This window comes from Vespula vulgaris, chromosome 13, assembly GCF_905475345.1.
Source record: "Vespula vulgaris chromosome 13, iyVesVulg1.1, whole genome shotgun sequence".
Lineage (NCBI taxonomy): Eukaryota > Metazoa > Arthropoda > Insecta > Hymenoptera > Vespidae > Vespula > Vespula vulgaris.
In genome coordinates this window covers 3,145,894-3,170,000 of record NC_066598.1, presented here as the reverse complement: position 1 = coordinate 3,170,000, position 24,107 = coordinate 3,145,894, and the positions used below count along the sequence as shown (strand labels likewise).

Below are 24,107 nucleotides of genomic sequence, written 5' to 3'. Positions count from 1 at the left end.
CTCTCCTCCTCTTCTCTCTCTTTCTCTCTCTCTCTCTTTCTCTCTCTCTCTCTTTCTCTCTGTTTCTCCCCCTATTTCTCCCTCTCTCTCTCTCTCTCTTTCTCCTGACATCGCTTGTGTATGTTTAGTATAGCTTCGCACGCATAGACTCTTGTACGTGCACGCAGCCTAGCAGCTAGGTAGATAGGTACATGCCGCGGGAACGTTAATGTTTTACCATGCAGTTAGACTCAACGACGACGATGACGACGACGACGACGACGACGACGACGATGAAAACGACAACGACGACTATGACTATGAGGAAGGAAGGAAGGAAGGAAGGAAGGAAGGAAGGAAGGAAGGAAGGAAGGTAAAATAGAAGAGGGGTGGGAAGAGAATATCGAAGAGGGAAAGTAGAGAGAAGCCACATCACGCGTCAGAGAAAAGGAACTGGCATGGTAGAGAGAAGAGGTATACACTTGATTTCTGGTTAATAAAACGTAACGCGAGACATAAAAGCGATACTACGATATATACGTATGTATGTATGTTTACATATATTCCTATAGATCAAGTGACGCGAGATAGGATAGGTCAAAAGCCAAAGAAAAGCATTTCTAAAAATCCAGAGTTAATCAATTGTTTACAATTTCTATTTTATTAAGAGCGCGTATCATTTTCATTTGGACAAATCTATCTCCACATACCACCGGTGAGGAGAAGCAACGAAAATAATCACTTTATCGAATAAAATATTCTTTTCAGGTGGAACAAAAAGAAAAAAAGAAAAAAAAAAGAAAAGAAAAAGGAAAGAAAAAAATAGATAAACGTCGTGGAACGATTTGTCACGACTGTGGAAATAAAATTTGGTGTAATATTTCCAAGAGAAAAAAGAGAGAGAGAGAGAGAGAGAGAGAGAGAGAGGGTTAATTCTCCAAGTCCTAACAATAGAAAGAGAAAGAAGATACTGTTTACTACACTCCTCGTATACATGCAAAGAGGCTTCCTCAAACACAAGCTTAGATATCGCGCGTTCACTCGCGCGAGTATAGTCGACGCACGGTGGGCGAGAACCGTAATGGGTTGAAGAGAGTTGAAAGGGCGCAGTCGCGAAGCCGGAGCCACCCTCGACCCCCGGCCACCACTACCACCACCACCACCACCACCACCACCACCACCATCACCACCACCACCAGTACCACCACTACCAGTACCACCACCACCATCAGCAACAGCAGCAGCACCGCTGACGCCACCACCACTACCGCCATCAGCATCACCACCTCCACCAGCAGCAGCAGCAGCAGCAGCAGCAGCATCGCCGACGCGACGAGCGGCGTCGGCGTCGACGTCCTACCGGCGCGACGCGATCTCGTCCTACCTTGAGAGAGAGATCGAGTCCGACTCGTGCGGGGGTGCGGGCCGCACACGGTTCGCCGAAAGTCCTCGCGTCCGACCTTCGACATACTCGTGAATATACATAGAACATTGGCGAACAACGCGTTGACCGTTCCTTATTTTCTATATATACATATACATAATATATAGATATATATATATCATATATATTATATATATATTATATATATAAATGTATAAATATATATATGTATACAGGCACGAACGTATACGTGTATATACATAGGTGTAATTTCACTTTTCATTCTCATGATCGCTCGTGTTACCGAGAAATAAATTTTCCCGCGTCCGATTTGGTTCAGAAGATAAATAGAGAGAAAGAGAGAGAGAGAGGTAATCAGTGAAGTAAGTAATCGTCGTGTATTCGAGAAGAAGGAATTTTCTTTGGGAACACGTTCGTTCTATTTCTTCGAGAGGAGATAAGATAAAGGTGAGAGAAAGAAAAAGAGTGAGAGAGAGGGAGAGATAGGGAGAGAGATAGAGAGAGAGAGGGAGAGAGATAGAGAGAGAGAGAGAGAGAGAGAGACAGGGAGAGAGATAGACAGACAGATAGAGAAAGAGAAAGAGAGAGAGAGAGCAAGAAGAAGATTCTAGTTGGATTATAAGGAAGAAGTGTACTTCGTGTGTCTGGCTCATCCTATTTCGAGAAGGGGAAGAAAGGGCAGAGGGTGTCACTCCGCGATTTTACCTGACGACCGAAAGAGAACTTTCCTGCTACGAAGTTTCAAGGGTAGCCACCAAAGAAAAAAAAGGAAAGGTAGTGCGCGTGTTTGTGTGCGTGCTGTCGATATGGCCAATAGCGATTGAGTATCATCTTCGCACCGAGCATTCTGCGGACACTGTATATATGTAAGTGTTGTTCGAGCGTTAAGTTACATTCTCAGTCGTTAAATTAGCCGGTCGAGTAAAGGATGCGGGCTTGAATTTCGTTTCGATGAAATAGGGGTGGAAATAGGGATGACAATGACGATGACGATGACGATGACGATGACGATGACGATGACGATGACAATGACGATGACGATGACGATGACGATGACGATTCTGTGGAAACGACATTTCATCGACTTTACGAGGGGTTTTAAACTCGTTAAATCGTACGGACGTACAACGAGACTCCCCCACTTTCACAACCCCTAGCTCACCCCCATCGAATCCTTGCAGTTTCGTTTCTGTTTCCCGTTCCCATTGGATTCATCGATCGAGCGCCGACTTTAGAATGACGGGATTTCGATTTAAGGCCACGCGATTTAAATGCCATTCAACGACGTTATCTTCCTACAAGTCCAACCCCTATTTTATCCACGTTTACAAATCAACTATAAATACTACGTCCATTTTTGTAAAGATATTCTTTCTTTTTCTTTCTCTCTCTCTCTCTCTCTCTGTCTCTGTCTCTGTCTCTGTCTCTCTGTGCCTCTCACGAACACGTTTTGTATTTTTCCATTTATCTTCGTTCGAATGGCAGAGATAACTCATTGATGTTTCGATATCTCGATGATATGTCGAGAAAAAACTCAAACTCTCGACTTTGCAATAAAAATTTTTCAAGAAAAAGCAAACGCAGCACCATTAGCGTCGGCCTAATCGTTGGGTGAAACTATTTTCGAGAGATAAAAAATAGAAAGAAAAGTAAACCGGAAAAAGAGTATTTACTTTAATCTTCTGCTGCTGGCGCATTTATAAAATGCCGTGAACGACGGTATAATTCGACGTCTTCCTCATTTGAACGTGTATTAATAGCTTTACGTTTCCACGGTAACTGCTTCAATGTACATACGTACGTGCCAAACGTGGACCAATATATATACACACACATAGACATATATATATATACACATATATATAGCAGAGAGAGAGAAAGAGAGGGAGAAAATTGCAATTGTGTTTGTGTACACGGACAATCTACACATTTCCTATTTATAGGAGTTATCTTATCGAGTTTTGCATTTCTACTGTCGTTTGTTTGAACATCATGACGATAACAATGCCGATCCTGAACATAAAAATTCATTATGCTGTAATCAGAATCGTATTTTCCCTTGTCCTACTATATTTCGTATATTTTTTGAATAGACGTTTAATTGCTTTGCACTCATTGCCTGATGAGAGAAAGATAAAGAGAGATAGATAGAGCGTAATAATCAAAAATGATTGTGACAGATTAAAATGAAAAGGAGATAAAGTTCTTTTTGTAAATATAATAAAATATTGGATATCAAGAGAAACCGATTCGAGGTTTCGTTTCTAAATTCCTACAAAGTCATGAGAGTTCTGCCGAGCCGTTTTATGGGAAATAGAAAATCTCTTTGATCCTACTTTGATTAGAGATACTTAACATTGGTCCGGAGAACGTGGTCTAAGCTGGATTTTCTGTGAATTCAAATACAGTGGCAGTCATTCATTTGGTCTTTCCCTTAGGGGCGTTTCTTGACCCTTTTGCTGCTCGTGCTTAACTGGAGTAAAGTTTAACTCATCCTTCGAAGGACTAATTTTCTTTTACTTCGAAGACGAAAGTCGTTCGTTCGTTCGTTCGTTCGTTCGTTCGTTCTCGTTTGAAATTCTTTTTTTTTGTTTTAAAGAAGTTGAAACAACGAAGAAAGAAAGGAGGCAAGAAAGAAATAAAGAACGAAAGGAAAGAAAGATGGGAGGAAGAAAGACAAAAAAGAAAACAAGATATCAAAAGAAAGAAAATAGGAACAGAGTGAGAATCAGATGAGATAAGAAATGAGATAATCGAGTATTATTAGGAAAGGAGCAAAAGAACTAATACAAAGGATTAGTACTTGTGAGAAGAGAGAATCGTCGAATTGCATCCTTACTTTATGGATGCTAAAATTCATAGGTTATCTCTCGTCTTAACGTTTACCATTATTGTGGGACATTACCGTCTCGTATTACTCGAATAAAGTTATTTTTTTCTTGTTTACTCTCTTCCTCTTTTTTTTCTCTCTCTTACCAAATACAAGGTGAATGAACATTTTCCTATTTCCAAAGGGATCGTTGTATCTATATTCTCATTTCTAAAACCTCGCCATAACGTTGCTGGTTCTCGTAAAACAAAACGTGAAAGTCTCGGAATACGATGGTAAACCACTTTTTTCTTTTCTTGTTTTTCTCTTTCTTTTTTTCTTTCTTTCTCTCTCTCTCTCTCTCTTTTTTTTTATTCCGAGTAACATTAATATTTAAACAAGCACGTCTCGTAAAAGCTGCTTTGACTGTTAGAAAGTTTAACGATTAAAATGTCGTACGATGAAGTTACACGAGTAGAAAAGTTATGGGTATAACTATTTGACAGGTAGTTTAACCTTAAGTAGAGAAAAGTTTAATTACCGCTCGTCTGGCATACTAATTTCCTGTCTTTACTGGTATTACGTTTTTTTTTCCCCCTTCCAGCTTTTAATTTTCCCGTAATGAGGATAAATCAGGAGTCCGATGTAAACTAATAACCTGTGAGAGATCTTTGAATTTTCTACCGAGCCTTTGAACCGACTCGATAATCGCAGAATATCCAAACGAATACACGTAGATATATAATTAGGTAATTCCGTACCAATATTACGGATTATTACTGATCGAATATTAGCTCGGTTCCAACCATACTCGAAAATTACCAACAGACGTAGATATTATAATTTCGAGGTAGATATTAACGCAAGCTAGTTCGAGCGTGAAAACTTTACGAGAAAAGTTGGAGCTTTCTCTATTCGAAGGAAAAATGTGAAGCCCGAAATCATCCCCCGTTCTTCCCACGGCTTTCTCCCCCTTTTCTTTTCCCTTCTCCCTTCTTATTCTACTTTTTCTTTTTCTCATCTAAAAGATAGGAGGATATTCCTGCAATTCTCAACCTAATGCTATATATATATATAGTATTGCTGTATATATAGCATTATATATATATATATATGTTAGTTGCTATAAATTTGAAGGTAGAAGTGGTAAACCCTAAACGTCAAGCGACGTGTCCAACGTTTGTTCACTTCTATGTGAGCTTTCATCCGGTTATACGTTTTAACGTGCGCATCCTACCGAAAGATAGAGCCGGATTCAACGCTTAAGAGTCGGACGAACGAAATTGGAAAAACATTCAATCTTTCATTGGTTTTTTCTTTTTTCTCTCCTTTTTTTCTCTTCTTTTTTTTCTCTTTCTTTTTTTTTCACTTTTTCTTTTTTCTTTCCCTACCGTTCGATAAAAACGTCAACTTGTTTTTTTTTCCCGTCCCTTCTATAACCCCTTTGTTATTGTTGTTGTTGTTGTTGTTGTTCTTGTTTTTGTTTCCTCCCCTTGTTTTTTTCTTCTTCTTCTTCTTTTCTTTCCTTCTTGTTCTTCTTCTTCTTCTCCTTGTTTTTCTTGTTTTTTTTTTCTTTTTTTTTTCCCCTTTAAATTATGATCACGTCTTGTAGTAAGTAGACACACGCATACATACATATATCGCAGCGTATAGCTTACGAGCCTGAGCGCTTTATTACTCGATCTTCGAGTAGCATTATAAAGAAAATGACTCTGAAATTTATCGCTCATGCAAATATTACCCCAAGATGAGATAATGTCCTATCGTTATGAGTTCAAGGCACTATAGAAGAATTTTATGTCGCAAGAGATATACCTTCGATGGTTCGACCTACTACCTCCCCGCCCCCCTCTTTTTCTATATATATATATATACCTTTTTCTTTTTTCTATATAAGAAATACTTGCTCTTGTATCGTGATATATTTATCTCCGTGTTAATATATTATATTCGTACGAGAGAATGCACATTTTGTTTAAAACGGCAAAATTTATATTTGAGAAGTGAGTTTATCGTTGCCTCTAATATATTCACGGAATAATTGCAGAAAGCACAAAAAAAGAAAAAGAAAGAGAAACGAAAATAGAAATGTAAAAATACAAACAAAAAGATGGTACGGAAAAGAAGCTACTAACAATCCTTCGATAGAAAAAAAAAGAAAGAAAGAAAAAAAAGAAGAGAAAAATAATAATAATAATATTTCGCAATAATAATAATAATAATAATAATAATAATAATAATAATAATAATAATAATAATAATAATAATAATAATAATATTTCGACGAGAATGTAAATGCATTTAACGAGAAGGAACAAGACCAAACTTGTCAGCGATTTCGTTTGGTTAAGAGCATCGCGGTAGAGAAGTTCTTCGAAATTAGTCGGACTCGTGACTTCCGAAGCAATTTCGAAGATCCTAGAGCGTTCGTGAGAAACACAGAACATACATACATACATACATACATACCTACCTACATATATATATATGTATGCATACCTACATACCTACATACCTATTATACGCACACGCAAATAGTACAGAGAGAGAGATAGATAGAGATAGAGAGAGAGAGAGAGAGAGAGAGAGAGAGAGAGAGAGAAAGAGAGAAACAGGCTGACACGGTGAAATTATTTCGAGATATACGTGTATAAACGCCGACCGTACGTGTCCGAGGTGTGGAAATTCAGACGTTGCAAACGCGTTCTCTCGCGTAAGAGACGTACGTAAGATAAAGCATCGTGACTCGTACGGTAAATCATAGCTCAAGATATATCTCGACGTCTTTCGGAGACGTCTTCTACTGGTAAGAGATAGAGAGAGAAAGAGAACGAGAAGCAGAACAAGAGAGAGAGAGAGAAAGAGAAAGGGTTCCATTAATTATCGAGCGTGGAAAGGCACAGGACGAACGAAAGGCTAGAATTGCTAGACCGTAGGGAAGAAAAAGGAAAGAATTCACGGTTAGTGTGTACGCGCGAGCGCGTAGAAGGGTCACGTAAATCTCAAGCATACAGTTGTCGCTATGCCAACCACGTCCGAGGAATAAATTCGCAGGGAAAAAGAACCGTAACAGGGTGTGTGCAGTACGTGTTCGAGATAGGAATTAACACCATCGAACCGATCGAGATCGCGCGATATATTTTTTCCCCTTTTTTCTATCTCTCTCTCTCTCTCTCTCTCCTCTTCTCTCTTTCCTATCCTCTCATCCTAACTTTCCGTTCTACTTTTACAATCCTTTTTTTCCCTTTTCTTTTTTGTTCTTTTTCTTTTCTTTTCTTTTTTTTCCTTATTCTTATACGCGATACGTCCAATATTGGCGTAACCACGAAATCGATTCGCGCGAGAAGGCAAATACACCAGAGCTACGCTCGGTAAGGATAATTGCTCGACTTTTCCATTCCCTATTCGCTATTCTTCTTCTTCTTCTTCTTCTTCTTCTTCTTCTTCTTCTTCTTCTTCTTCGTCTTCTTCGTCTTCCTCTTCTTTTGCCTTTCATTCTTTCTCTCTTCTTGTTTGGTTTTAATTTTGCGACGTTTTCTTGTATCTTCTCGCTGCAGGAGTCACGCGAGATCGTTATCGTTAGCACGATGTAACCCTTTCTTCAAGGATAATTACGTTTTCCTTCATGAAGAAGAAGAAGAAGAAGAAGAAGATGAAAAAGAAGAAAAAGATGACGACGATAACGATGATAATGATAATGAAAAACTATTATTACTACTGGTATTCCAAGGATTATTCTTTATAGAAAATCGATAATTAACTCCTATGATCTTATAGACACCGAAGTAATAATCACTCGTAGCGTTAGTACCTAACGCGATAGTAATACCTAACGGTCTGATGTACCAACTCGAAATTTCACTGCATTATCCGCGGTACGTGTCAGCCGAACTCTCGAAACTTCTTCAGCCATCCGCCGCACAATGTGTCCATAAACTTTTGCGCCTCCATTTTGCACGTACAATTGAAACGAGTACTTCGAAGAGAAACTTGAGTTACCGGCCTCCCTCGGCACATAATCTTCCAGTTTGATTGACGCATTTTGGATGAAGCATAATCCTCGTCTCGGGAGTTATTCTCTCTTTACTCGCTCGAAATCCTTCAAACGCTTTACCCCGTTTCTTGAATACTCCGCTTCTTTTTTTTTTTCTTTCCTTTTTTTTTCGCATTTACTCGCACGAGTAAAACCTTTTTATTTCCCCGGGTCACGGTTAATATTACCGTCGAGGATAAATAATAAATGATAACTTTACTTAATTGAAACCGTATCGAACGGTAGAAAAATACCCCTACTAAAAAAATCACCACGAATGCGATCTAATTTGTTGACACGAATGTCATTTTTTCTCTCTCTTTTCTTCTTTCTCCGACGTGTTACATCCCATCGAAGAGAAATAATGATAAATAAATGGATCGTTTATTTCGAAAGTGTGTCCATTTTTTTTCTTTCTTTTTTTTTTTTAAATGAGATCACACAATTCGCGATTAATTTAGTGTCAAGTTTTTATTTATAACTAGTTAATATTTAATATCTTCAAAATAGCCAATGCTTCGTCGAATTTAAAATTGGCCGATAAAAGAAATCGCCTAGCGATCGATCATGAAAGTCCATTTTTCGACAAAAATGGATTTGCACCATTTTCGAAATAAACGATCCAAATACACTATTACTTTCAGACTTTATTACCTAACAATTTTCGTTTTAATGAAACGTTATTCGATACATATATACGTATATACGCACGTACGTATGTACGTACGTGTGTAAGGGGTACCGTTGCTCCTTCATTACGATAGCTACCGTCGTCTTTAGACGACGCTCAATTATCCAATACCTAACTCGGCATACGAAGTATTCTATCGTGTAATGGAAACAAGAAGTTTCGGTTTCCAACGATCCACCAGCACCCACCACCAGCCGTGTTCCCTTTTATAGCCGAGATAAAGATCGTTCCGCGCCGTGCACGAGACCTTTTCTGTACTTTCACCCTTCTCTCTTTCCCTCTACCTCTACCTCTACCTCTACCTCTCTCTCTCTCTCCTTTCTCCCTTTCACATTTACCAGTTTATTGCGGGCAACGTTCGCCGAACAAATTTACGTTCATTACCTACCTGCCGTATTTGTCTTTGCTACTTGGCCCGTGGAAAAGATGATCGGTAACCGTCGAAACGTTTGCTGATGAACGATGACAACTCGTACGCTTGGATTAGCTTTGGTAAAAGAGGGTATAGGGGGAGAGGATAGAGCAAAAAAGATGGGAGAGAAACGAAAAGGGTACATTATGTGACGCAGTCGTACGTCAAGTAATTGCAGACGAGTAGATTCCCTCGTACGATCCTCCTCTCACCGTTGGCATCGTATAACGTCAGACGAATATCGAATGCATATTCATAATTTTGCGAACGCCACCCTATTCGTCTATCGATTTCCTCTCGACCTCCGGACTATCTTCTATGATAAAAAGAAAAAAAAAAGGAAAAATAAAAAGGTCTCCTAAGAGAATCCATCGTTAAAATAAATATTCAATCACTTTTAATATAATTATTCAATAAGGTACATTCTTTGTAACCTGTCTTTGTAACCTTCCTTCGATCAATCTTTCATATACGTGTGTATGTATGTGTGTGTGTGTGTGTGTGTGTGTGTGTGCGAGAAACATGGATCCAAAAAATATTTCAAAGTAATTACTTTTATTCAATCGCACGCTGATATAATATATGTACGTACGTACGTATTATATTATATTTCTCTTAGAATTATCCAAAACGATTATTTCGTTCTTGATAATCGGTTGCCGTTAAAATGGGACCCCAAGAACAATTTTCAAGATCGTTTACTTTGTCAGGAATCTCACGCTCAATCGCGATAATTTTCATTAAAACCTTTTAACGCACGATCACGAGTTCTCTCTCGTAGGAAACGATAACATCGGAACGATAATCGTGAAAGTTCGCTTGGTGAAGGATATACCGTTGAATAGTTAAATCCTTGATTAACCTCTTTTTAATATATATATATATATATTCGAAATATATTCGGAAAAGGTTTTAGTACTTTTGAAATATTTAACAGTTCCTAATCGTTACCAGTTAGTCCTCAGTTTGGAATATAATGCAGCTTGTATCCGTTTCTATTATTCGCCCTTTCCCTTCACCTTACTTCACCCCTCTCACCCTCTCCCTCTACGTCCTCCTCTTCAGAAATAGCGACTAACTCGATATGCTTCCCGAAGCGTTTCGAAACTCGTGAACGATTCGTTCCACGCGTTTATGCGAAAACTCATAACAAGAGTGAACAGTCATTCGCGGTTTATACGGTTTACCCAACTTTCTTTACATGAAGTTTCGTTAGGAAAGGGGAAAAATTTGGTTCTTTCGTGTCAACCCACGTTCGCGTATATATTTATATATATATATATATATGTGTGTGTGTGTGTGCGCGCGTATGTATATATGTATATGTATATCCTTGTTTACAAAGGCTTCTCGAGTAGTTATCAAAGTAGATCCCGATATCGCGGCGATTTTTAAAGAGTCACCATCGAGCGAGAAACTCGATGTAAAGTTTTCGTACGATAACACTGTTATAAATAGGACTGGCGTGTAATGTACGTATAATATGGAAAAAGTCCTGCTTAAGAAAGCATATTATTGGAAAAAGTTAGGCCGTTGCTAGAATAGAGAATATGGTCCGAGATAGCTCAAAGTAGTAGTAGTAGTAGTAGTAGTAATAATAGTAGTAGTAGTAGTAGTAGTAGTAGTAGTAGTAATAGTAGTAGCAACAGTAGTAGTAGTAATATCGTGTAAACGTGTCTATTGGTATTACGTTCGACTCTGACTATGATAATAGAAGATTAAAAAGTAACACTAGCGTTTAAAATGTGCAATATTCTTATAACTATCTTTTGGATTACGATTGGACGATCATGTTATTATTACGAGAATCTTTTCTATTCCATTATCAAATATAGTCTAGTAGCTAACGTTAGGAATTTTCTCTTTCGACAGTCCTGTCTCGTTTCGTCGCTTTATTCAACGTCACTGCAACTTTTTCGCGTCTTTCACCGACGTCTGTCGGGGTCGCGAGATCGAAACGAAGAAATATGGTGCGGAAGGAAAAGTAAAGAGAGAGAGAGAGAGAGAGAGATCCGATTGGCGTTTCTCCTAGACGATGGAAAGTTTTAACAAAGAAAGACGATAACTCGGTCGTATCGAATTATTTTTTCGATACTCGTTAAAAATTTTTATACTGCCAATCCTTTCTCCTTTGGATTCATCTCTCACCGGAAAAGTCAATAATTTTTACATTTTCTCTGTTTTTTTTTTCTTTTCTTATTTACTTTTACTTTTATTATCCCATCGATATCGATCTTTCGATTTATTACACACAAGGTCTCTGCATGTATTTGAAAATTCTTTCTTCGTTTCCTTTTCTTTTTCTTTATTTTTCTGTTCTCTTTTTTTCGAAAATCGTAATCCGTTGCAAGAAATGATTATTCCGAGCTAATAAGGTTGCATTGAAAATTTATTAGACCAGAATAGAAATATCGAGAAGACGTATGAGGAAGGTTGATGAAAATATTATCTAACACCCTCTCTTACGTCTCTCATATCTGAATCTTTCATCGTTGTTACGATCATTCCAATCTTACGATGGAAATAATTCTTTGATTTTTCAACGACCTTGACGATTTAACGATTAATCGTTTCCGAATCGATAAATAGAATCGAGAGGAGAAAGAAGAGCTTGAATAAAAAAAAAAAAAAAAAGAAGAAGACACCTACGCGTTGAGAAAATCCAAGAGACGTTTAAAAGAGAAGAGACAAAAAATCATAAACACGAGTGAACGAAGAAAATGAATCCTATTTGTTTGTTACGACCATTATCAAGCAGCTATCAACGTTAACTCGATGATCTAAAGAAAATCTCATTCCTCCTAGCTTTCCTGTCTTATTTACATGAAGATAGAGACAAAGCGAGTCTGTAAATTACCTGTAGAACGTTTCCTAATGCACGCTACTGTTCTACCTCGTCTAGAAATAACCTGAGTGATGTTCCTCAGTCAGAGAAACTTACGTGTGGATTTGCAGCCTCTACCGAGGAGGCACGTGCACTTTTCTACGATGGGTAATTGCAGTCAGGATATTCGGTCGCACAGTGCCAACTGGAAGTTTCTGATGACTTCCGTTCGAGTCACAAAGGCCTCCGTCGGTGATGGTGGATATACGTTTAGCCATGATATATATACATGACTACACCTTTGATTGGCATGCCGCCAATTTAACGAATACGAAAGCGTAACTCCGTTTTGTAAGAAAAAGAAAAAGAAGAAGAAGAAGAAGAAGAAGAAGAAGAAGAATAATAAGGGGGTCTCCTTCTTACTCCTACTCTTACCCCTATCCTTATCCCCACTGTTCAGCCCACTCCACCCTACTCTCTTGTGGAGAGATCCTGAAAAAGAGTGACGATAAAGGAAGGTGCTCCTCGAAGAAAAGAAGTGTGAAAGGAGCTCGATGAAAGAAAAGGAAGAGGAAAATAAAATGGTAAGAGTAAACGAAGAAGAAAGAAAATGGATCTCACTCTCTGTTAGGAGATAGCGATTTAATGCTAGCAAATCACCGGGATGAATGACGGACAGTAGTCTCTGTCACTCGACGGAAACAGTTATCGTTTGAAATTTATCGACCGGTGGTAGCTCGAAATCAGGGCAGTCGGGCGTAAGGGCTCGAACGAGCGCGCTCGCGCACGAGCAGGGAAAAAAATGTCTACTTGACGTGTCACGTTGAAATTACTCCCTCGTAGTAACAATGAACTAAGCTCGGTCTTACGTACATATGTATGTATATCTCTATGTGTATATATATATATATATATGTATTTACAACTTGAATAGGACCATTGTCGATACGGCAAAACGCTACTTTTTCTCGACAAAGTGAAATCGTTGTTGCCTCTCGCTGTCCCTTCTTTTTTTTTTCTTTTTCTTCCTTTTTCCTTTTTTTTTTTCGTTGTTTCTGTTTCGTTTCGTTCCGTTTTGTTTTGTTTTGTTTTCTTCTTTATCTCTATCTATTGCTCTCTCTCTCTCTCTTTCTCGCTCTCTTTCTCTATCTCTGCCCCTTTTCTCTTGGTCTTTTCGAATTTTTTCTTTTTTTTTTTTTTTTAACTCTCTTCTACATCTCTCCTTCCACAGATTTTCTAGGCACGGGACCTACAACGTCCACGGCTTATCTCCTTCCATTATTCGCGTTCGGTTCAGCTTTTCCGTCACGGATATGTATGTACTACGTATTTATTGAAAGGAGTACCTTTTTTATACTACTTTGCACGCGAGCTTTGACGTACTAAAAATATTTTCCTTTAATAATAACCGAAGGGTCCTATATACGGATTCGATGATCTATGATTTATAATTATGATGGTTTATGAAAGGATCCAGGAGGAATTTCTCATATTTTTTTTTTTCTTTTTCTTTTCCTTCCTTTTTTTTTTTATTTCAGATTATCCATTTGAAAATCTTTGCACGAACAAAAAGAAAAAAAAAGAAACAAACAGAAAGGAATAAAAAAAAAAGAGAAAAAAAGATATAAAAACAAGGAAAAAAAAATAAAAGACAAAGAAGAAAATACTTTTAACTAAGCGAAACGAAATATCGAGTTTACGGATAGAGAAATACGATGCGTTAATGTCGTCCAGAGAGTAACTTTACGCCCGTTGAAGATAAACTATTTCGATGAAAAACGTCACTTCGTTTCAAGTATAACGTAGGATATGCGATACGTGGTTAATAACGTCGAGGTTAAAATCGAAATAAAATTCTAACCCCGCTAATAGATCTTCCATTTTTATCTTAAAAATATATTTCGAATAACATTTTTCTTAACCCATAATATTTTTAGCGAGTTATCCATTCGTTAAAAGATCGATTTAACTCTTCGACTTATCCGTCCTAAATTTGATAATACAAATATTTTTTATAAATACATTATTCTCTCTATTCTTAATTTCATCGATCTAATCATAATCCATAATAATTATATACATACATAAATATTCGTAGCGTAGCTATATTAAAAAAAAAAGGGAAAAAAAAAGAAAAAAAAAAAAAAGAGCGAATGTATATACACATTTTTTTTTATTGTATGCTCCTTTCGAATTAAAATTAAGCAAATCGCTCTGTGCGTGCACAAATACCCATCCATTCAAACGACAAAATCTAGCGGATCAAACGGATTTTTTTTTCCCAAACGAAACAACTAAAAACGGTCGCACGGTTTAGCTTTTAAATGCTGTCTACCGGTCGATCATCGATAAGCTCGTTGGCATGTGAGCCTGTAGAACGAAGTGGATGAAAAGGCCAAACCATAGAGAAGGTAAAAAGGAAGGGAGAGCGACGGGAGGGAGGGGAAGGGGTAGGTCCGACGTTTAAATTACTGCTCGTAAAATGTGAGAGCGAGACGGGACAATGGTCGAACGATATAAAACTATGGCGAGACGTTTGCGAGTTAAGAAATTGTCACGTGAGTTGTGACTGTAAACGCTCTACGTCGATTTTTCTCGGACTTGAACTCAGTCGACCTATGACACTCGTATTTTGCATGCTTTATATTATATACATTGAGTAGCACGTACTTACACATGGATATAGGTATATTCTCGTACACTATGTACGAGTATCTATGTGTATGTATGTGTATATTATATATATATATATAAAGCGAGAGCTTTCACGTGACACAGCACGTTTAAACCACCGAGCTTTCACTGTCGACGTGGCACGCAATTTCGTCGTAAACGGGCAAGAAATTTTTGACACGTTTATCTCTAACCACTTCTTTGTTCGCACATTGTATATCCACGCACGAAGGGTTCCCATTGGAAAGGGTGTAGCAAGACTTTTCGCTAGATAAAATAATTTTTTGAGAAAGGTTCAACCATTCCAAAAGAATCTTACGCTTTTCTGAATCCTCGCTAAGGAATGCATCTTACTCGGCTTACGAGTTTACCAAGCTCGTAAAGGTACAAAGAGAAACATGTATAACGAAACATGAACCAACAACAATGATGCAATACGTATTTCCCAAGAGAGAATTCTTTTTCTTCTTCTTGGTAAGACCAAATTTATCACGATTAGAAGAGATAAAAGGAAGGAACGGTCTGTTAAAAAATAGAGCGAACTCATTTTAGAGATGCTCGATCGGATAAATATATTTGTACTTGGGTTGAGTTGATTTTGATAGTCCTTGGCACGTTGCCTAACGTTTTAGTACGAACGAGAGAGAGAAAGAGAGAGAGAGAGAGTAAAAAGATAAAGAGAAGAAAAGAAAAGAAAAGAAAAGAAAAGAAAAAGAAGGAAAGAAGAAAACAAAAAAAGAGGAACGAGAATGGGGAAAGGCTAATTTAGTTGGGATTAATTATATATCGTCACGTTAGATGATAAAGCCTTAATCGTGGGCGTTGATAGTGGCAATACTCGGAGATCGCAGAAAAGCAATTCCCACGAAAGCCGATAGTTCCTCGTTTTACGAGAACGACGACGAACGTACGTGGAAATTATGGCGGTGTTATATAGCCGTTGGCGCTAGTATTTTACAATAAAAGGCGACCGTTCGTTCGTGCGGGTATTAACATACCGGAAATAGGACGGCAAATCTGAAATGTGCAGAGAAGCGCGATTTGGTTTTACCTAGCTGCACCCGAAGAGAGGCAACATATTAAACGTTCTAGGCTTGCTAAGCTTTTGTCGTCGCATAGTCGAGTATCTGTTGTTGGTTTAGCTTTATTTCTAATCGTTTCTGAACTTATCGATCGGCGACTTATCGTAAAACACACGTTTCCTTTTTACCTTTATAACATCGATTAATCTCGTCCGTTTCGAACGACCTTTTCTTTTCTTTTCATCTTTTATTTTATTTTATTTTATTTTATTTTTTTTTTCACAAAATATAAAAATATATAACGTTGAAGAGAGAGAGAGAGAGAGATCTACAGAATGATCTTTGAATAATACTTTACTTGGAAATCATAAGCCAAGGAAATAAATGAAATCATTATTCTCGAAGACCGAAGATACCAAGTATCTTCTCGGGTTGGTGGAATTGTGAAAAGACGTACCATTAAATCTCGATATCGAATGAAGGATAAACGAGAAAGTCTCCGTGTCTTTCCTTCAAGATTCCTACATCTTCGGTTGATTCACGGTGCTCACGTTGCTAAGGATTACCCTAGTCAAGAGAGAAATGGTTTTCCGCAACAGTGATCGTGGTAATCGCTCGATTCGAGAAAAGGCCAACGTTTGTGTCGAATCTCTCTCTCTCTCTCTCTCTCTCTCTCTCTCTGTCTGTCTGTCTGTCTGTCTGTCTCTTTCTCTGTCTATCTCTGTCTGCTTCTCACGTCCTACTCGTATTCGTATCAAGTATTAAGAGCCAGCAAAGCTTAGACAGGGCATCGGCTTACGCTCGTTCGTTAATCAGTGACGTAGAAGAACCAATAATTACACGTCTATCTGTATTATATTGTAAGAAAAGGAGCTTCTTCGAAGCTCGAATCGCTCGGATTAAATCGTTAAAACGTGGGCAAAACTGTCGGGGGGATTAAGGTCGAATTAATATTTCTAAGACTACCGACGATACGCCGAGTTTTACGTTATAAAATGTAAAGCTAAAGCTGTTGGCCAGACCACCCGCTATTAAATTAATGTGCACGATTTCGTGCGGCTATTAACGACTTCGCTTCCATTATTTCGTCGAAATTTTTGAACGGTTCGCTGTCGTCTGATAGCGAGCGTATCGATTCGCAATAATTACGAGGGACGGATTTTTGGAGACACTTTGGAGCTTCGTTATGATCGGGAATATATATATATATATAAAAGAAAAAAAATATAAAAAAAATAAAAATAGAGAGAGAGAGAGAGAGAGAGAGATGGCGAAACGATTAACGAGTAACTCTACTTTCAAGGCCTTTCGGAGGCCATCATTTTTCACGAGTAATAATCGAACAGAGAGAGATTTTCCCAAGCCTAGCCAGGAGTTAATGGAACTGCCAAAAGGCTTGCAGAGTCGCTTTTATGAATTTCGAAAACTACTATCTCTAGGCTGCTTCGTTTGATGGACACCATTTACGAGAATATTCATATGCTCGTCATCAACCAGGTCTATGATGCGTTTTCGAGTAGTCGAGCGGAATGTTAAAGATAGAAAGAGAAAGAGAGAGAGAGAGAGAGAGAGAGAGAGAGAGAGAGAGAGATAGTATGCTATTTTCTATGCGCTGCGACGATCTAATAATACTCGAACAAAAAGCTTATTACGGCGTAAGAGTCTTTACGCGCTCATTATTTCCTTCCTACCGTTTAAACGACTATCCGTGTTATGCATACATATAGAAGAAACAGAAGCAAAGGGGGAAAATGAAGCGAAACGATTCCGAAGAAAGTGCCGGCTTATCATTCGTCGACGTAAACATGCCAATAAAAGTATCGAATTAATATCCGATTTGTTTACTTATTATTGCTATAAAATATATACGAAAGGAAGATATATGATTTGTAATTACTGAAACAACGTCGAATAATTTTTTTCATCGAGTTATTTAATACGAATCGTTCGACAAAACTTGAGATTACATTATCTGACACTCGTTGTCTCGTTGAAAAAGAAAATGAAAAAGAAAAACAAAACAGCTTCAAATGTACCGCTAAGTCCTTTTAAATCCGACATCAAGAGAGAAAGAGAGTTCTATAGTAAAAGGTGAAATAAAAAGAGAGAGAGAGATAGATAGATAGATAGATCGACAGAGAGAAAGAGAGAGAGAAAGAGAGAGAGAGAGAGTGAGAGAAGAGGAAGAGAGGATGAGGGTATCTCGTTGTGCCATAGCAGAAGACCAGTTAATAAAAGAAAGAAGAGGAACACGATTGTGCACTATCCTACACAGCTTGTCCTACGTCACTGGTAATTATTTATCGGCCACCCTTTGACCGAGCTATCCAACGAGCTCGATGCCACCCTAAGAGATTCGATTAGTTCAGAGACAATCTCTGCCCATCTGCTTTTTGTCTGAAGAAAAGAGAGAGAGAGAGAGAGACAAAGAGAAAGAAAGAGAGAGAGAGAGAGAGAGAGAGAGAGAGAGAATGAAAAAGAAAAAAAGAATAGGCAAATATCATCGATTATCGGAAGAACCATTAGTTCATTAAATCGACATTGTAAAAAAGGATAGAACGGGGTAGGAGAGACAGCAAAGAAACGAAGTCGTGTTCGCGTTTAATGTCGGTGCAATTAATTATCCAGATGTTACAAGTTCGGCATAGTTGGAGTGGTGTATAACTCGGATGTCGTAATGAGTGGCGTCTGGAATATTGACACCCTAAAGAAAAGAAGATGAGAATGATAGAGTAGCGAATGATAGCTATGCATTTACGTCGTGCGCATAATGCTAGCGCGATACCGGTTATTGGTTAATATATCGCGACTATATGGACAGTGATAGCCACCAAATAGCCATAATGACGTTCCCTCGAGTACGATCAAATCTGTTTCGGTCTCTCTCCCTGAGCTTGTTCTCTTTCTCTCTCTCTCTCTCTCTTGATACGTTCAGTTACGTCACCAATGCAACACACCGTTCAATCCCCCGAAACGTACATACGTACGTACGATCGCGTTAAACGTCCGAGACGTAATTCGCGGAGTGAGAGAAACGCAGCAGGGCCTCGATTCCAAACGGAAACTCGGAATTCGCATCGGCCAACATCGTGAATTTCAATTTACGACGAACCGAGCATAGAAGGACCGACAGAATTACGGGCGTGATTCGCAATTACGCCTTGCCAATCCGTTTATCATTCAAGGAGTGTTTAGACAGAAGTTTTAATGTTGTTTGTCCAAATCTGTCTGTCTGCCTGTCCACCTGTTTCTCTCCCCCTCTCTCTCACGCTAATCATTTTCTACTCACTCTTTAGTTCTCTCCCTCCCTCCCTCCCACCCTCTCTCTCTCACACACACACACACACATATACATTCTCTCTCTTTCCATCTCTATTCCTATCTGACGAACGAGCTCGATTGATTCAAAGGGATTTCAGAGTATTGCGGAACGTTTATTGGATAGTCTTCATTGCGTTGCTCCGTTTTCGGCTACAGAATCGAACGATTTTCCTGGAACATTATACAGCCTTTTCGAAAGGTTCGTTAGCGCGCTTCGAATTGGTGATCAAGTCGAATTTTGCCCGTAAAATAGTCGAAATTCCATAGCATCCATGTTTATCAAGAAATAAAATGTTGACTGTCCATTTGGGCTCATACATACACGTATATTACATATATAAAACAGTATCATTAACGATTTTCCACAATTATGGCGTATCATTAATGATGGAAACAGAAAAGAAATATTCTGAGAAAATAATTAAATCTCATAATTAGATCTACGATTTACTCGTCCTGCATGCAGTGCTGTTCTCTCTTCGAGTTCAATCAAATAAAATCCTCTTATGGGGAAAATGAAAATAATTGTTCATCAGGATTGTCCGAAAAAGATCCGTCGTGATTAAAACACGAAATAATATTAATATTTTTCCGTCTAAATCTACCTACCTAACTAACAACCTACCTACCTATCTACCTATCTACCTACCTAGCTAGCCAGCTAGCTAACTAAACGAAAAAGAAAGGTTTCCACAAAAGCAAAACCGGAATTCCTTCCTTGTGAACGTTGAAACGCATAGATCTTTCCGAAACGCTGCTCGCGACTAGTGGTCCTGTTGAATAATTCTCTACACAACCGACAAATAACGCGTGCTGTAATATCTCATTCGCGGATAGCAAAGCATTTCGCGATGTGCTCTCATGGAATTCAAGATAGAATTTTGCGAGCTTATTTCTTGCTTCTTCTTTCTCCTTTTTTTTTTCTTTTCTTTTTTTTTGTTTTTTTTTGTTTCTCTTCTTTTAGTTCTACGTGTCTCGAAGGAATGCTTCGGGCAATATCGATAAGTCTCGTCAATTTCCTTTTATCGCTTTTATTCTCAATAGTCGTTAGTAGTCGTCGATTCGGTAAAGAGTACTTATTTATACGCCTCGCTCGTCATATCGGCTCGGATCGTCAAACGATTTACGATGTGCGACCTGAAACACTGGATATTGGCTCGCCCTTTTACGATCTCTCTCTCTCTCTCTCTCTCTCTGTCTTTCTCTTTTTCTCTCTCCTTTCGCTTTCATCATCCCTTACTCACTCACTTTCTCTATCTCTCTACCTTTCTTTTTTTGTCTCTCTCTTTCTCTCTCTCTCTTCTCTTTTTCTTGAAAGTCAAAAAGAAGTGAGAGAGAGAGAGAGAGAGAGAGAGAGAGAGAGCCTTGCGGAAGGCTGCGTGATCCGCCTTCCTCGTTTATTAACTCTCAGATGCATGCTTGGAATCCCTTAGATGCGACTTAAAGAGTTAAGCACTGTGAGCGAGATTCTTAGAATGTCTAATATCATACTCTTGCAATCTTGAAATAAAAAAAAAAAGAAAAGAAAAAAAAAAAGTTGGATCTCCCTTGGGAAATATTCTCTAAAGACACGGATCACCGTTTTGAATAACTTTTTATTTGATGATCTATTAATCAGTTTTTTTTTCTTTTTTTTTTTTTTTACTTTTTTTTCTGCCCGATCGATACCAACTATTTTGAATATTTTGAAGAATGTTTCCTTACCAGATATTTATTTTTGAAAATATTTAATATGACGATATTTATAGGTAAGGTGAAGTATCAATATGCTTGCAGATTCAATACCGGGAAAATGATCCGAGATTACCTGATGCTGCTTTCGTGGTTTTGCGCTGTACAAGGAAAGATAGGCAAGTACGCGTAACCGCACCATTCCCTTATTTCTCGCGTATCTCATCGTTCTATACTATAGAATGGCTTTTCTAAAGTAAAGACCACTTTTGTTACTATCGTAAAGTATTAATATTTCTCTTAAAGAGTTTAATAACGCGTGCAATACGAATTTTTAGCAATGAAAAAAGTCGACTTTACTTAAATTAAAATAAAATTATCAATCTTTCTTATCGATTATTCTTTAAAAAAAAAAATATATATGTATATACACCTATATATATATATAAAAGAAAGAAATTACACGATAACCGGAAAGTACGATCAAATTTTTGTAAGAGAAGAAAAAAAAAAAAGAGTAAATTTAATTTCCTTGAAATATTCCTTCGATAGTGAATAAACTGTTCATTGAACTTTCAAGAATAATTTGATGAAAAATCTGACGAGATAAAATCTACCGGTATAATGAACGTTGAGAAGCATTTAGCATCATTAAAGATGGAATAATTATATCAAGTATCCTCTCAGACGTTAGTATCGCGTTATGTGCTTCGCACATTCGTCTCGATTTCGTGATTTTACTCGTACGTACGAATCTTTGCCCCTCCTAGTAATCTTGAGTAGACGATGTCGAAAATAAACTATGTATATATATATATATATATATATATATATATATATATATATATACATACATATAATATCACGGGGTAGGAAGCGCCAAATAAAAAGTCGAATAGACGACGTCGTCTGCCGTTGTCGTTGTCGTTCCTATCACGAACTATCTGTTTCAGGATATTTCTGGCACATCACCGACATTCACTATGATCCAAAGTACGGCACCCAGGGAAATGCTGGGAGTGGTAAGTCATCTCGTTGCGTGCATAATGTTCCTGCTGATACGTCTTACCATTTTTCTGCCATTCCAGACTTCCTTTATATATCCTCTTTTTTATTCTCTCCTATGACCCTCCCACCCAACCCTTGGAAATATACGTAGACGTACCTCGCACAACAATAAAAATATTCAAATAATCGGAATATATGTGTTCACACCTATATATTTTAAACTTAAATCTTCGATATATGTACTTACCGATCGTTTCGAAATATCTCCTCGCGTCTAGCTGGCACGAGGTTTGCATGAAATAACGGTAGCTTAAATTGCTGCTGCTGCCCTCGAGTCCTCCCCCATACCTCTTTTCACCCTTCTCTTTCGTTCTCTCTCTCTCTCTCTCTCTCTCTCTCTCTCTCTCTCTCGCTCTCACTCTATACACCCCTACATGCCACTTGGACGTTAATAGTGACGAGTGAGAACCGTGCTCGTTCTTTTGCCTGCATACACTCTCTCTCTCTCTCTCTTTTTCTCTTTCTCTCTCACATCCACCCACGCACGCACGCATACAAGTCTAGTCGTAAAACACACGCACGAATACATACACCTTTATGAATATACAGCACCCTTACAGCCATACGATGTTAACCGCGCGAAAACATTTCGATGGGGGAGAAGAAGGGTGAAGGGAAGAAAACGCGGGAATAAAATCTTCCGAGGGAGTTGCTGAATTTCGTTGCTTTCGCGCCCGCCGTTATAACTTTGGCATGCCTCGAGAACGTGAGGAGGGTCTCAACCCTCTCCCCCTTCCCTCCTCCCTTTCCCTGCCTTCCTGCCACTTGTATACGCCCGCAATATTCGTACTTTTTAAAATACTTCGTTAGATTCGAGATTAAAGTTGAAATGGAAGCATCGCTCCGTATACTCCTCCGACGAACGATTCCGATGAAATTTACAGAATATAAGAGAGTTTGTCCGTAAAAATGAAATACATAAACGTTGCTATCTTCCAGCGTTTTCCTTTTTTTTTCTCTCTTTCTTTTTTGTTTTCTTTCTTTCTTTCTTTTTTTTTTTTGTTTTTTTACATCTCCTTGCTTTCTCGTTTTCTTCTCCCGAGTTAGCATAGTTAGCTATTACGACGATCAAAAGACGTCTCTGAAAAAATACGTCGGAGTATTATTTTCGATTCCAACGAGTTACCAACGATATTTCGCAATCCTTTCAATTATACGTCTCTCGCCGTACTAATTTAATTAAATTTGCAAACGACTTTAGAACGTTTCAACTTGTACAAGAAAAATTCGATGTCAGGACGGGTACAGCAAGAAATGGCATATTTAAATGGAACGGATGAGAATTGTTTTCTTTTTTTTTCTCTCTTTCTCTATTCTTTTTTTTTCTTTTCTTTTTTTTCTTTTCCCAAGTACCGCAAGAACATTACAAAAATTAATTCTACGGATTAAAGTAACGTCTTATCTCGTAAATTACGGCGGAGTTCTCGAAGAAAAAAAAAAAGAAAGAAAAAGAAAAAAAAGTCAAAGTTATATGAAAAATAAAAAACGAACGGTTCTAATGAGTTTTCACCCTCTCTATCGATCTCATCTGATCCTCGTTCTAGTCTGCTGGAATACGAGAAACAACATTGAAGGGGTTCCGAGCAGACTCGACAGAAAGCTGGCTGGACAGTTTGGTGACTATAGCTGTGATACGCCATGGGCATTGATCGAATCAGCAGCACAGGCAATGGAATCAAAACACGACGAAGGAATCGAATTCGTCCTGTGGACGGGGTAGGTCGAAAGGTTCGACTCGAACTTCGTTGCACTCGAAAAGAGCAACCAAGTGCAATAAAGTGCAATAAAGTGCAATAAACATTTTCACGCGTCGTTCTTTCTAAATTTAATTCACCATCTGAATTTTTATAGAACGTTAACTAGCACGAATTGTAAACTCTACGGGGAATGTTCTTTTCTTTCTCTCTCTCTCTCTCTCTCTCTCTCTCTCTCTCTCTCTCTTCCTTTTTTTTCGAAAACAACGAGAATCTTTTCGCGTATATAAAATAAATTTTATTTCGTTCGTTCATTCGTTCGTTCGGGTCAACGTACGCGTTTGCGCCTTCGTTTGCTCGCGTTATAATCTCGCAAAACTCTGCCACGATTAAAGTCGACAGAATGGCGTGCACATGTACAGGTTTACATCGTAATACCGTAAAGAGAAATATGTATGCACGCACACGGAAAAGAGCGCCGAGTTGGGAAATTCAAGCTCGAATC

The 24,107-nt window shown here is 38.2% G+C and overlaps 1 protein-coding gene across 5 annotated transcripts in view; it reads left to right on the top strand.

Moving 5' to 3' along the window:
• The first annotated feature begins 1,195 nt into the window (after positions 1-1,195).
• The window catches only part of LOC127068325 (acid sphingomyelinase-like phosphodiesterase 3b), a 32,616-nt gene continuing 9,704 nt past the window's right edge, over positions 1,196-24,107 (top strand). The window contains exons 1-4 of one of the 5 annotated variants that reach the window (XM_051004357.1): positions 1,196-1,746; positions 20,946-21,019; positions 21,794-21,862; positions 23,453-23,624. In XM_051004357.1, coding sequence (XP_050860314.1) covers positions 20,962-21,019; positions 21,794-21,862; positions 23,453-23,624 — 299 coding nt within the window. In that variant the 5' untranslated portion in view covers positions 1,196-1,746; positions 20,946-20,961. Of the gene's footprint in view, positions 2,251-17,985; positions 18,141-20,928; positions 21,020-21,793; positions 21,863-23,452; positions 23,625-24,107 lie in introns of those variants that run through there. The other 4 variants (XM_051004354.1, XM_051004353.1, XM_051004352.1 and 1 more) reach the window with 4 other exon arrangements.